The sequence below is a fragment of the Tachypleus tridentatus genome, chromosome 5, assembly GCF_004210375.1.
Source record: "Tachypleus tridentatus isolate NWPU-2018 chromosome 5, ASM421037v1, whole genome shotgun sequence".
Classification (NCBI taxonomy): Eukaryota; Metazoa; Arthropoda; class Merostomata; order Xiphosura; family Limulidae; genus Tachypleus; species Tachypleus tridentatus.
The window spans coordinates 17242032-17258448 of record NC_134829.1 but is presented as its reverse complement, the minus strand read 5'-3'; the positions used below and the strand labels follow the sequence as shown (position 1 = coordinate 17258448).

General features: G+C 33.4%; 1 protein-coding gene across 22 annotated transcripts in view; it reads right to left on the bottom strand.

The window, feature by feature from the left end:
• LOC143250620 (uncharacterized) overlaps positions 1 to 16417 on the bottom strand; it is a 112030-nt gene that overhangs the window by 37119 nt on the left and 58494 nt on the right. For 16 of the 22 annotated variants that reach the window (XM_076501455.1, XM_076501456.1, XM_076501459.1 and 13 more), the window contains 2 exons: positions 7179 to 7258; positions 990 to 1073 (listed from right to left, as the gene is read on the bottom strand). In XM_076501455.1, coding sequence (XP_076357570.1) covers positions 990 to 1073; positions 7179 to 7258 — 164 coding nt within the window. Of the gene's footprint in view, positions 1 to 989; positions 1074 to 7178; positions 7259 to 14391; positions 14733 to 16417 lie in introns of those variants that run through there. The other 6 variants (XM_076501466.1, XM_076501465.1, XM_076501467.1 and 3 more) reach the window with 5 other exon arrangements.

Below are 16417 nucleotides of genomic sequence, written 5' to 3'. Positions count from 1 at the left end.
TTACTCCACTAAACCAATCTAAATGCATTACAATACTTCATTTGTTGTTGCTGTTGTTCTTGCATTATTAAAATTAACTACCAGAATGTTTACTTAAAAATAAAATAGTTCAGAACGACTTTAAGAGATGGAATATGCATTTCTCGCCTTTTTCACTCAAATTACGTTGTGATCAAGTTTTGTAAAAAACTACAAATCTTAAAAGAAATGACTAAGATGAGCAAAAATGAAATGTTCTGAAAATAATGATGCCGACAGTGTTAATAACATTTTGAGCACTCAAGTAAAATTTTTGGTGAGTAAATAGTTCCACAAATAGTATATGAAACTAAAACTAAAATAAAGAATGTGGAAAGCAACAAACAGTGGGCCAACATTGCTCATCGTTCTGCTTATCAGTCATATAAAACCCACTTGATATTAAGTTATGAAACGAGTAGGCACTTATGTTTACATATGTTATTATGATTAGCTATAAAACACAGTACACAGGCATCGGAAACAAAATGTATGGTTGAGTGGGTGCACCAACATTGGAAGTGAACCTAGCTTGTCAAAAGTGCGCATGTCTTCAGCAGTAGGAAACCAGGGAAATTCGAGCATATATATTCCTGCGGAAAGTTTTTTACAATTACAGTGACAACTTGGGTTATTTTAATGTAGGGGAAGGGGTGAGAGTTGAGATATGACGTTGGAACGAAACAAAAGAGAGAAATTAAAATTATGTTTCCGTTTCTTTATCTCCAGCCATTAATTCATTTTAAAATCTTTAGCTGTTTACAGTGAGTTATTTTGGAGCAAAAACTCAATTCAGGTCAAGAAAGATTGAAAACCTATTATCAAAATTTGTAAGGAGGACAACGGGTATGTTCCCTCCTACACTAAAAATGGAACCTTCCACTCTGTTCCAATGTCTGTGCAGTAATAAAAAGGTGAGTTTATAAGTTCAGTTTATTGCAAAATTCAAAAATGAAAAGAGAAACTCCTACCAAACAAATAATGATGGGTGCTTCTTCAGTGTGTTTGTTGGTAATACTGGTAGATGTTTCAATTCTTCTTTCGCCTTTTGATCACTGATGAGAGAAAAAGTCTATTTTTATTCCGTGTCTGTGATCTTGTGATGTAATTTGTATTGCTTTAGACTAAGAAAACTATATATAGTAAGTATAATGTTATAAAAATCAACAAGGGAACTTTTAGAAAGATTTAAGACGGCTTATAAAGCTCAGAAACTAGGGACTTTGTTAAAAACTGATTTACAGTCATTTTGTTATAGTCTATGTATATTTTCGTATTTGGATTAGCGGGTAATTTGGGATCGTGATTTTTGTGCAAGAGTACACCAGTTTCGTATCGAGACGGAAGTGAAACTTTGGTTCGTAGTTGTACTGGATTCAGGATGTGGATGTGGTCGTATGTTTTTACAACGTTTATTATTATTACTATCATTATTAATACGTCTATCAGGAGTCAAGGGGTGTCTTTATATTACAGTTCGTTTGAATATTAAAAGTAAATTCAATCCGGAAACTCCAAGAAAGGGTGGTTGTAGACATATCTTTTCCAGACAAGTTTTCATTTGTTAACTGAGAAAAGTTAAGCAAAATACAGCATCCTGAAGTCTCCATATGATTCAGTACTAAAATCTACCTCGTAGGTGTAAATTCGGCATATATCAATAAAACCACAAAAAAAATCGTTAATTAAGCAACCTACAACCTTCTATAATTTTGCTATCATCTTTTTATGATACGAACGATTTCACCTGCGATTTGGTAGGGAAGATCAAAGCATCACGATAGTCAGCAGTTGGATGAGCAGAAAAGACCACTTTTGATCACTAATTTTGATTTTGATCACTTTTGAAGAGAGTAGCCACAAGCATAATATTTATTGTACTAGGCTTGATGCACAATATCTACCAAGGTGGTTATAAACGGTTTCTGAATACCTCTGGGTGTCATTTAAAGACTTCCATGCTTGATGCACAATATCTACCAAGAAGGTTATAAACGGTTTCTTAATATCTCTGGGTGTCATTTAGAGACTTCTATCCTTGATGCACAATATCTACCAAGGTGGTTATAAACGGTTTCTGAATACCTCTGGGTGTCATTTGGAGACTTCCATGCTTCTTGTACTTGGCTGTTAAGCTCGTGAGTTGCTGATGAATTTTAATCGCTTTTCACAGCCCCAACCCCGAAATGAATTAGGGAAATACATTGTTTTTAACCAATAAAAATGTCCAAAAAGTGTAAGTGCGAATTAAGAATGGGCAGTTTTGTTTTCAACAAAAATGTCTCCAACTTATTCGTGAAGTGCCTGTTAAATTACTACGTTTTTATTATATACAATTTCATGTTCAGTTACACTACTTTTTGTGTAAATACTTCAACTTTAATGGTAGAGTCTTTATCAAATGTAATTGTAATGACTTTTGATATTGTAATATGAATACTTTTTGCTCAATGAACTGAAATTCAATTGTTCAAAATAATGACTCTCTCATGACTTCCAGAGACACAAACTGTTGGAACTATTATGTCTCCACACAGAAACACTTTTACTGTTGTTTCTTATTCTTCAAGACTTTTCAATAACTCGCCATTCCTTCATTTCACAGATTGATTTGAAAACTGCTAAAATTATACTTTGGTTCAATACATCTAGAATACATGTTTTTTAGACTTTTTACCGATTTTATGGGGTCACAGGTAAAACAATCGAAAAATCATATTTACAGCAATCAAAATGAAAATACCACAAATAAATTTTCATGTGCCCAACGTGTTTAGACAAAAAATGGAGTTGTTAATTTTGCATATTTTTAGTGGGAATCAGAGAGATCACAAAAAAGTGTAATTTTGGGAATTTGTTTAACTACGTTACCATATTGTGACGAATTTACATGAAAGTTGGTTTAAAGAGTAGTGGAACTGCTTATTTTTAGTAATTACAAAGCATAACCTTAAGGGCTGTTGTAAAATTTATTCAACTGTATTTCGACAAATTTACATAAAATTTCATAAAAAAAAATGGGTTATGCCTATCTTTCGTCATTTAATGGAAGGATCAAAAGTTTAAATCCATAATTTTAGGTGGTTTAGTCAATTTATTCAAGATACTTTTGCACAAGCAACACACACTGATAAACAAAATTTGTTGGACTTGTCCATATTTAGTAATTACGGAGAAGTCAAAACGCTATAAAGCATAATATTAGGGTTTTTTGACAATTTTTCCACCGTATCTGGGCCAATTTACATTAAATTTCGTAGAAATATGCTTCCTTGCAGGTCTTAATCAGTGATGTAGACATTTTTGGATTTTTCTAGTGTCAAAATTGGCCGTGTTAGGATTGCGTGGCGGAGGCGCATTGCATCCGACCATTTTTTTTTTTTTCTTGTTTTTAGTTTTAGTTTCGCGTAAAGCTACACGAATGCTAACTACAACAGCCGTCCCTAATTTAGGGAAGGCAACTAGTCATCACCACCCACCGCCAACTCTGGGATTGTCCATCACATTATAATGCCCCCATGGCTGAAAGGGCGAAGCATGCTTGATGCGACTGAGATTTCAACCCGCAAACTTCAGATTACGAGTCAAGTGCCTTAAACACCTGGCTATGCCAAGCCCGCATCCGCCAGAGAATATTGGCATCTGTAATTGCATTTGAATTAAAAAATACAGTGGATATTTAAGTAACGTACCAATAACGTCACAAAACATACGAATATAATAAACTTTACCTTTATAGATTATTCTTAATTGTACTAATATAATTGATGAACATTAGTTTAATTGAAACGAATGCGTCTAGAAGTAACATTTATTAGTTTTTCATCCAATCTTAAACCAAATTTGTTTCAAAAGATAAAAATATCTTTACTAATCACACAGCTACCATCTTAAAATTCCCAATCTCTTTGTGTCTTCCAAAGTAACATTTATCTTTTTTCTTTTATAAAGTAACATTGCTTCAAGAAGACGTTCTGTAATGGATACCGTAGTCAGGTTCCACAACTCCTAAAAATAAATTATCGTGTTTTAACATTTAAGAAATCTGCACTGAGGCTATAGTATAACTGATTAATTAGCTGTAACTGAAACATCTTTAGTTCACCGAGAGTTGAGAAATAAGTATTGCAGGGATAACAGTAATTTTAAGACAAATAATGGAAGGAACATGAAACTGTGAACCTCAATAACAACTAATGGAAGGAACATGAAACTGTGAACCTCAATAACAACTACTGCAAGGAACATGAAACTGTGAACCTCAACAACAACTAATGGAAGGAACATGAAACTGTGAACCTCAATAACAACTAATGGAAGGAACATGAAACTGTGAACCTCAATAACAACTAATGGAAGGAACATGAAACTGTGAACCTCAACAACAACTAATTGAAGGAACATGAAACTGTGAACCTCAATAACAACTAATGGAAGGAACATGAAACTGTGAACCTCAATAACAACTAATGGAAGAAACATGAAACTGTAAACCTCAACAACAACTAATGGAAGGAACATGAAACTGTGAACCTCAATAACAACTAATGGAAGGAACATGAAACTGTGAACCTCAATAACAACTAATGGAAGGAACATGAAACTGTGAACCTCAATAACAACTAATGGAAGGAACATGAAACTGTGAACCTCAATAACAACTAATGGAAGGAACATGAAACTGTGAACCTCAATAACAACTAATGGAAGGAACATGAAACTGTGAACCTCAATAACAACTAATGGAAGGAACATGAAACTGTGAACCTCAATAACAACTAATGCAAGGAACATGAAACTGTGAACCTCAATAACAACTAATGGAAGGAACATGAAACTGTGAACCTCAATAACACGATCTCTCTTCTTCTAAAGGTGTTTACTTGCATCATTATTTTATATTTAATGTTGTACACTTTGAAACTTGTCACTTGCAGTATTTTAAGTGATCAATACAAGGAGATGAATATGAAACAATGTTACACAAAGTCATCATTTTGGTGGAATGTTTTCTTTACAGATATTATATATATTTTACTTATTGACAATATGTATCTGTAATCCATCAGTTAAATACTTAGTTACTGTTTCTAATGCGGAATTGAACCTCAGATACTAGCGTTATAAGCACAGAAACAAAAACTTTAGTAAAAGAATTGAATTTATCCAGTAATGATCACTATCATAAAACAAAATAAATATAGATTTCCATTAGCACTGGTACAGCCATTGTACCATTACACACAGCTGATAGACAGATAGATAGATGGATGGATGAATACAGACTTAATCATGAGTCAAAAATACGTAAACTCACTTCCTTTGTTTCTTACTGTATGATAATAAATCTTATGAAAGCTTTTAGTCAGTATTTATCATAACCGAGTAACCACCGTTTCGCTTATTGATTTTTGGTCCATTTATTTCGCGTTAAAACTATATTCGAAACTAATGGTTACTTGGAGCATTAAATCACCAGCAAAGAGAGTGAAGGAGCCAATACCCCTGTCCTCTACCACACATTTTTTACGGTTCTTCAATGGTTAATACCACCATCATGTTTCAAACACGTATGATGTTTTAGCACAAAGCTACACAGCGGGCTGTCTGCGAACCCCGGATTTTATCATTATACGTCAGCATAGTTATCAGGTATGTAAACAAAAAAATGTTATATAATACATGTCTAATAAAACAACCCAGAGCCCTCCAATCAATTTCTCGCTAATTCCTCGTAATTAGATAATCAATTTAACATGTTAATCAGCTTGATTGAAACTACTCTGACACATTTGCATTTGCGTGAAATTCCTACACGCCTGGTTATCGATAAGCTCTTAGTTTCCGACAGCATTAGCTCACTGCGCTCATTAAGAGAAGCCTCTCTCTCTCCATGCACACAGAGATAAGTAAAACACGAGCACATGTGGATACTTATATATAAAAAAAGCACACTTCTTTGGTTTTATAACAAAAAATACACAAGTTATTGTAGGCTGTTTCCCTACTTAAGTCCACAATTCGTAAATATAATGAAAGAAGTTATATGATATTCAGAAAACACATACTTATAGACCTCCACAGTCATCTGAGTTCTAAATGGTTGATATCCACGCGGCAATGAAAGAGTCACATTTTTGTAATTAATAAACAGAGTAGCAAACGATCTTCTTTACTTTATCAAAACAGTCATTGATACAGTGTTTATATAAGAGATGTCACAGATGAAAAAACATTACTGATGTACTTAATTAGTGTATGTAGTAAATACTGACTGAAGTTAGCCACTTGCAAGGTAAGAATAAATTAACTTATTCAAAACACATTTTTAGTTAATGAAAATAATGAATTTTTAAGTACTAGTCTGTTTCTAATGCGACTGTATTACTTACAAATAAAGTTTTATATGTAGGTATCAGTGGTGAAATAATAATTACTGCAAATACACGCATACACAGACTAATAAACAATCAGTTAAATCTCGAGAGAGAGCATAAAAAAGGAGCATTTAAATACACACACACACACACAAATTATCACCTTGAGTTGAGCAGAAAAAATACTACTGTTAATTTTAAATTTAGCTCCAGATTATATTCTTGTGAATCTTCAAACCACAAGTTGTAACTTAGAAAGATCTAAAGGTAAATACTTATTCTGAATGATTCCTTTAATGTTCATAACAATGTTTATATAGATCCATATTTTCACTCTGTAGGTTTCCAATTTGAAAGTTCCCAAAATGTTAACTTAGGTCATTGTTTCTAAAACTTTGTGCATATTAATACCATTGTTCAGGCACACTGATTTAGGAAATTGTGACAGTCTCCAAGCTTCCTTTAATTCCTCACAACTCTCTCAGGGACAAAAAAAAAAACACCTTTACGCTGCATTTCAAGTCGTTTCCTCTTACTGAAACTCATATTCTTCAATAGTATTCAACACAAAATGCATCGAATAAACCAGGAATATTTCAGACAAAAAAGCAGTATAGGAAAGATAGTAGTAATATTTAAAGATACATAATGTGTGTTTAAGTTAATGTTAAAGATTTCTGAAGTTAAAAGCCAAGAATCGGTCCAACACGCTATGTCAAATTGTACTTAGGCAATAACTTATTTTTATGTATCAAGATAAACAGTGTATGATCCCATACTTACTCAATATAGTCCCCTGCTACTTCTTGTAGTGACAGAGCTGCCAAGTAGAAAACAGTTTCACTGTTCGGCTCAATAACACCCTGGGGAAAAGAATAAATAAATGATTCTATTGTTGACAACGTTTTTCAGTACATCAACTGTGGGAGAATTTGGAAGCCAAGAACATTCAGTATAAAAGGTAAAGAGATACATAACGACTGGCTCAAAGCCAAGTTAACCCGCAGCACAAGCCATTCAAGAAACAAGCTGTCTTACCGAAGCTTTCTAAGCGCGAGATTTATATATAACCACAACGTTACTCCCTACATTACGTACTGAAGTGTCACTTTCAACGAATAAAGTTCGTCGCTTACTGTATGTAATTAACGTAGGTGAATAATTGTATATTTCACAAAAGAAAATGCTATGAAACAGTTATCTGCATATAGCCGTTCCTAATTTTCAATTCATATACTAGTTGTTTGGTAGTTATTAAGTTTAAAGCTACACAAAGGTCCTTCTTATTGGCTAAAGAAAAGGCAACTGATAAACAGTAACAACCTGAAATTTATGGGCTATATTAGACTGTCTGAATAGTAAGATTTGACTGTTACACTTATAGCGCATCTATAGACCGGAAAAAACAGAGTTCATATATTTGGAAATGAGCAGCGAACCATCATTTCTCGAATTGAGGCACATATACATACACACGATGGAACAAGAGCTAAAAGAGTGCGTTTGCACCAAAATCAGTTTGTTGCTACAGATTTACAATATACAGACTACTATTCAAAACAGTTCATATACATCCCATCTTCAATACAAAAGCCAAGGATAATTTTAAATGAATATCTTATGGATAGTTTCTGTAGTTCATCTCCACAAGATACAGTGAAGGCAGTTTCTTTGTCGTTACAATCAGTAGAAAATTTAAGTACTAACAGCAAAGAATTATTTGATAATTATCAATAAATAATATATTTGCAAAGCTGTTAAGACATTTTAATTTGCTAGCTACCACGAAATAATGCATACATCCAATTAATAAGTGAATAGACACCCCTGAAAATATAAATCGACCATAATGTTATGTGCAAACATCCTGAGTACTAATACAGTTATGGCTCGGTAAATACCATAGAATACCAACGGTCACGCCTCGAACAAGAGAATTTCGAGAACTGACTATATTTCCCTGTGTTTGCAAAAATGAGCGATGAGAAAGCAGTCAAAGCCAGCGAAAAGTCACCAGGTCACATGCTATATCGCTGTGTACAGTGACTAAAGTGGTAATATAATTTTATTCATGATGGAAAAAGAACAGTTTCTACAGTTGAAGTACCCAAAACAGACGAAACGAACTCTATGTGCTGTGAAGAGAAATGTGTTATCATTCATTTAGGAACTTATCTTGACCTATCTTCAGCCATCATAAAATGGTGTGTTATGATATGAGTAGCTAAATAATCACAGCTGATGGGTTGCGAAAAAGCGGTCATTGCTACTCAATACATCACAATTTTCGAGTAAGGTATTACATCCTCTATGCCAACGACGAGTTTACTAAACAATCTCAAAACGGTAGTTTCAAGGATCAATACATTCCACTATCCCGTAACCAATCGTCGAACATGAACTCTATTGAGCATGTGTAACCTATCTTTGATCTTTCTCTGCAAAAGCGTTTCAAACCACCTTCTGTACTTATAGGCCTAGATCTCGGGCATTGTAAATGTTACGTATTTCTGCCTGGAATACTGCGAAGGGCTTGTCCATTAAATATTAATTCATACTCTGATATCTTTTGTTTCGTATTTAATTAAAATCTAAATTGTTTTTGGAGTAGATTGTTTATTTACTTGTTGGTAGAATGTGAATGTGATAACGTACGCCTCTTTTTCTCTCACACACAAACGCGCGCACTCGCTATTTCAAGAGTGTGTTTTTCGTATAGCAAAGCCACAAAGGGCTATCTGCTCAGCCCACCGAGGGGAATCGAATCCCTGATTTTAGCGTTGTAAATCCGGAGACATATCGCTGTACTAGCGGGGGGCCACTATTTCAAGAAGTCATTTCATACCATATGACCGAGCCTTATAATTTGAATATTATTATTTATTTGCCACATTTTCGTAATTATAATAAGAGTAAAAGAAACGTTCGTTTGTTGTTAAGCCCAAAACCATAAAATAACCTTTTTGCGCTTTGCCCAAAATTGGTATCGAAACTTGATTTTAGCCTTCAGATTTACCACGTAGTAACAAAACCACAGAGACATTTGGCAAACTCACTCTTTTTTTCTTTCTTTCTTTGATGTTTTAAATACAATACGAAAGTTTAGCCATCCTGCATAACTAACAGACTTAGTTATGTTTGATTGTTTATATGGTCATTAATTAAGAACTGTTCATTCGATATTTCCGTCGGGCCCATACTGTACATATAAGACCTGAAGTGTTATCCACTGGATGGTGCAGGGGTGTGCTATAAATCTCCTGGGCAAATATTTTTGGTAACGTTATACCTATTCGTGCCTTTTGGCCGCCACGATTGACAATGACAGATAAATTCCGTTTAATCAGAACTTAACACAAGTCTGTAATGATGAATAAGAATGTTTTATTTCCACGTAGTTTCATTGCTCCCTAAACCCTTAGCTCGTCCATTACTTCGCCTGTCAAATATGGCGCTGTTATTAAACTGTAGGATAAAGAAAATCGAAGGTTGCGGCGTGGACATCGTTTGATTACATTTGCGATGGATATACGAAAAAAAATCTCTGAGGCAATCGAGTGGGGGGGAAAGAAGGAAGGCTTCATAAGAGCTCAAAAACCTCGGGGGTAATCCAAAGGAGGAGGATCTGAAATCGATTTATTTGATAGAGACAGATAATGGGAGCACGTGTCTGAACGTCCTCATAAGATATCCTAGATATATTTTTACAATATGATACATTTCTATACTTTCGTTACCAATATAAATGAAATCATGATGTGTTGTAAGGGCTAAAATACTAGTATGATTATCTAATGTAAATATACTTTTTAACCTTCTAAAAGAACCAGCTTAGAACATTTAAAGATGCATTTTCTATACGCAGATGACAATATTGATAGACTTGAAGCAGGGGTTTTGATCTGACATAAATTAGCCTTTATATTTCTGTAAATGACATAGTAGTTTGGTTTTATTCGTAAGTCGTGTTTGTGTGGTCTTTTAGCAAGTCTCACTTTCCAAAACATTTTTTGAAAATTCACTCCACGTTAATTCTTCAGGTTTCACTTTTTGTTCGGTCTTCTCTACTATTTAAATCCTCTGCTTAGTTTCACGGCTGCAGACGACTTTCTTGGTATTTTACTTTTGAGTTTAACGTTATGTTTATATCATTAAATTTTGTGTTCTTTTCTCTAAGTTCTTCTTTTATCAGGCTTTTCTATGATTTGTTTCTATGTGTTTTAACCAATTTTCAAGCTTCTCTTGGTATTCTCTATTTTGACACCATTTTGATTTAGTCCCATTCTCCTGGAATTTTCTCGCCAGATTCTTCGTCCTTTTTAAAGGACTTTTTATCATTTTGATAAACCTAAAGGAGTTGTTCCACGTTTTATTTCTTCTTCGTTTGACTCACTTGATTTCCTTTTATTTTATTAAAAACCTTTTCTTGAAGACCTATTCCTTTCGTCAGGCCTCCTCCTGGTTTACCACAACTTTCAGGCCTGTTCTTCATACTGATGTTTTTTTACCCTTCAAGACTCCTTTTTATCAGCCTTCTTTATTGTGGATTATATCATTATAATAGAAGCGAAAGCGGTTAGTCTGTAGGCTTACGACGCTAAAATTATTGTTTCGATTCCTGTGGTTGGCAGAGCAAAGCTAGCCCATTGTGTTGCTTAACAACAACCAAATAATTGGTCTAGCAGCTTTAACAAACCTATTCTGTTACACATATATTATATGCAACTCATAGTATTTCTATATTTTAATGCTTTCTCAAGGTGAGATGTATTGCTGTTAGCCAAAAATTAATATTTCAACAAAGTTACATTTTAACACGTTTTAAATTGAAAAACTTGCTAATAAAACATGGCTGGTTATAGTAAGTACAAATTTGGGGTGGGTTTGCGATCTTTTTTGATATCCTCAACAATTTGATACGACTCGTATTTAATGCGTTCAGATTTGTGGGTCATTTTTCTCAATAGTCTGTGGTTTATTCATTATCAGGATTGATCAGTAATTTCTATCGCTCACAATAATTGACGTAACCCTACAAAACACCACCCGTCTACTGTGTTGTTTGTTTTTATATACTAATAGACCGCCGTGACTTCTATTTAAGAAAATTCATTTGTAAAACAATTCTATATTCTACTTACAACGATATATGTATAAATATAAAGTAATAAACTGAGGTAACCACACTTAAAACAAACCTATAAATACGAAAGGAATTCGGTAAAAGTGGCAGGTCAAATACGCACAGTGTGTGTATGTTGTTATGTATAGATGTGGAAGGTGCACAGTAAAATTCCTCTTCATTTCATATCCAATCAATAACACACAAGACTTGCAGCGAAATCCCAGTAGAATTAGGGATACTTAACAGCTGAAATGCGTGGTCCATGTTATTACTTGCATACTGATAACAGTGAGTGAGGCGAGTTAGGGTCTGACGTAGAAAGAAAAGGGGAGGTAGAAGAGAACAGTGTCCACTGATTTTTAGTTTTAGTAAGGAGCTGATTCATTCAACCTGTACAGTGGGCATTGAACAGCCCCGAGACCTACCCGATTAGATGTAGTGTCTGCATGAGTTATACAAAAGAAAAGAGGGCTGGAAAACAGTAACTTTATTAAGCCCATTCCTTCCATCTAATAAACATGGACCTCAACCACTCTCAAATATCACACAAGAATGAAGTTTGTACAACACAAAATAATTAATCCAATCTCATAATTTAATAAGTGTGATAACCGGTGATCAGTTTTTCATGAATATTAATTATTGTATCTATCTTTTGTAACCCTTAATTATTGGTTCTGTACAATATACAATAGCCGTAAAAATATATTAAATATTACGATGAATAGCCCCTAAGATGGAGAAGCATCATCAGATCGTATAATGTTTTGATTTTTCCAATTTAATAATTACTTTCGCTCTTTGAAAATCAGTTTTGCTTTTTCTGGTTTTAACAGATACACAAGTAAAAGTGGAACAAAAATCTTACATTTAATGTCTTTATATATTTTGAACTTTTTTATTAGTTTTGGTCTTTTGTAGTCTATATTTATGTATAACCGAATGTATATTACTTTAAAATACGAACATTAACACTTGTCGAAATATGTTTAACTAGTTCACACCCAAGTAGTGTGTAAATGTTTTTCGGTAAACCGAAGTAATATTCACACACTAATGTTACTATTATCTGCACGGTTTCAATACATTAATCGCATATTGAATCATGTGGTAAAATAATATGATCAAAACGTAAACTTCGTGAACGCGCGTGCCCTTATGTTTCAATTTGTACACAAGTTATTTATTATAAGCCCTGTATCGGATCACACGTGTACACTCTTAAAATGATGCATTCTACTGTACCTCTGTATAATAGTAATGAACAGCATTCTACTGTATCTCTGTATAACAGTAATGAACAGCATTCTACTGTTCTACAACTACTTATATCATCTTAATATTAGTTTCTAAGTGTAAAAAAATAATCTGAGACCTCCGACAATAATATCACAAAAACTATTTGTTTTCATATCTTAATATCATCACTCATTGCATTTTTTACTTTAAGGCAGGAATATAAACTTCTCATGCAAATCTCTCAGAAGTATTATATCACGATTACTGTTTTAACATTTAGCATATTACTCATGAACCTCTATACGAATGAACAAATTACTAAATAAGTATATATCACCGTTCCAAGTACTGTAGTATTCCAAGGAAAACAGAAACGATATATTTTTGTACCATAATAATTTTCGAGATTAATTAAATATTAAAAATGTCTATCTATCCTGTTAACTAACTACAGGACGTTATATGCATTACAAGTAAATATGACAAGTAAATGTTTCATTTTCAATACCACAACCTCTAATCAATGACTCATACCCCCAATTTTATATTCGCACTATTATTTATTTTCTTATATGGGTACACAGATGTTGGCTATATATTTTTAGTAAAATCAACAAACGTGTGGTCGTTGTAACGTTAACTTAAAGACAGTGGTATCAACAGTTTCTGGAAGACTTCAAAATTGGATGATTAAGATGTAAAGATAAACTACATGATGATGATCCTGTGCGTCATCACAGCTGTGTTCACGTTCAAGTCACTTGTTGAAATTCTTAAATACATTCTCATCTTTCCATCATATAAAACGCTAATAACCAGTCTTAGAAATTGAGTATGTAATAATAAAGTAACACCAGTACAATAAGGGGAATGCCAACATTTAATAAGTTATTGAGAACGCATTTCAGTAAAAACATTTGTTTTTTTAATTCGACCTACGTATTTACGGAAATCCAACGGATAATTTTTCCTGTTTAACATTCGATTAATTATTTACCCTTGTTTTAAAATGACTCTGATCTGGTTCTTACCATTTCTTTGTTTTTCAAGATACAGTAGTCCAATGATAATTTGGAAAATAATGATGTTCATATACGTGTCCCAGTGAGAATTACAATATCAATGCACGATCAATATGACTTTTGATTCAACACTTATTCAAAGTTAGTTTTGAGAAGCATTAAAACATATAGGTGACCATAAGTTATACCTTAACCATCATGGCTGTGTTAATAGAACTACACAACACTATTAAATAGTTTTATTAGAAGCAAATCTCCCTTTGTTCGTGATTTCAACTTTCTGAATATTACATGCAATACCGTTATAATGGTGTTTTTGTTCGTTTATTTTTTTTTGCCAGGTGGTTTCGTTAACTGCAGTTGGGGGAATGGCTATGAAACACATAATAGGTCTAAACCTAAAATAAATCTAATATTATACTAATGGACACCATCAGCTTGGGCTCAGTCCCCTTTCATTTCCTTATCACCTCCGTTAGCATTAACCCTTATTATTTTCAGCTCTTTGACGTGCACATCTAAGAACACTCGGTGCTATATATAAATAAAAATACCAGAAAATGGTAAGTAACTTGCTGGCTTTATAGAGTTATTTAATACGCAGACTCACCTACTGTTCTGATGTATCTTTCTTCACTCACGCCGCTGATAAAATACCAGTTTTTCTTATTAAACACTGGAGTATTATTTTCATAGGCTGGTGAGACTCAAGTTTAAGGGTGTTTGTTTTTAAACTTTAGGTTAAGTACCTATAACACTATATGCCTCACCTAGATATTTTGACGAATCAGCCAATAAAAGAAAACGGTCTGGATCGTTACTTTTCGTAAGTATTTTGTTACTTCGCACTACTAAATAAATGTATTTAAAATTATAATAAGTGCGTAAAATCCCGAGAAATACGCGAAATAGCGCGTAACACACACGCGCGTCAACCACGTGGAAATGTCTGCAAGCCCACCCGCGCACGATATCATACGGTGCAAGCCAGACGCGTCCATTATTATGTTTAGGGGTTAACAATCTAACGAATACATAGTTCTCACTCCTATTAGATAAAACTCCTTATTGTTGGTGAGTTCCCTCTGACTGGTAACGAGTTATATCTTTTGTATGTAGAAGTACATATACTATAAGTGTGATACATGTTTTTCATACGTATGTATGCATTAATAAGAAGCGTTACTTATTACTAGATATTGGTTTCATATTTCATATTCAGAAGAATAAATATGAACATTTATATCAGCGTATTGTCACAAGATTTATCCTAAAACAGAAAAAAAGCTACTCAAATTCATTTATTAATGGTTTCATAACATAACATTAAAATAAATTGTCAAAACGTGTTCTTTGCATAGCGTCTTTCATGATACTCAGTCAAAATATCACTATAATTTTAATGAATCCATTTCGAAGAAATGGAAAACAGGTCGACTTTGCTAGTGTTTCACTCCGTACCAGTATTTTTCTGTTATGTATAGAATGGTGTATCTACACGGTTACATAGTTTCTTCTTTATAGGATACATTTCACCCTTCTCACTTAGTTTATAACATGATCTTAGTTTTGTTTATTCTTTCATCTACATCTTTGACTTAATGTCTGAAGAGTTTAAGTATCACCATGGTAACAGGATGCTATTCGGTAATGCTTTCTATTGTTCACATGTTAAAGTTAATATAATACAACTGTTGGCTTGTCTTTACGATACATATAGTGATCATTATAGGTATATATATTAAGACAAGATTTTATTATACAAGTTCTCTAAACGTCTTTTGTAAACTGATTTAATGGAATCTTTGACCATGATTTTTATGTCATTCACTACGTTTGTTTAGGTTTTACCAGATCTGTATCAGTTTTCGCGTTATGTTATAGCTGCATGTAATTAATCATAATTAGAAATTACTTAGTAATTACATACTAATTTTCATACATATGTTTCATAATTTTCTGATACGCATATAAGGTTTCACTTTATGCTGAGTAATACGGTTCTATTCAAGTTCAAGATAGATAAGTGAGTCCTTCAACACTCCCGTACGTGTGTGACATCCTTGAAAACGTGAAGTTCAAGTTGAGAATGTGCTTCAACATGAGCTGATTATCCGTTCAGAATGTCAGTTTCATTCTGGTTAAACTTCTCATGGTTCTGGTTATCACTTTAATTATATTCCGCGAGTGTCGATACTGGAAACAGTATTGTGTGTTTATGATAATTAAACTGGTTTTAAAAGCATAGACAAATATATAAAATAACAATCATATTATATGAAAAAACGAAACGAAGTTCATCGCCACATTTCTTTAAAAAAAGTCAAATACATGCAAGACCTATTGGTGGTTTTATAGTATATTTTGCTCTATTTCCTCTAAGTTATTTATTTTACAGTATTACGTAAACTTTTGACACAGTTCTACATGTTAACTTGTCTGTTTATAACAACTGCTTGAAATAGGATCAATTAGCCTCAAGACAGTATGCGAATCGACAGTGTAGCGTTTCTTGTTTGTTCGGTTTTGTTTTTAAATTTCGCGGAAAGCTACACGAGAACTATCTGTGCTAGCCGTCCCTAGTTTTGCAGTGTAGCGTTTCTTGTTTGTTCGGTTTTGTTTTTAAATTTCGCGGA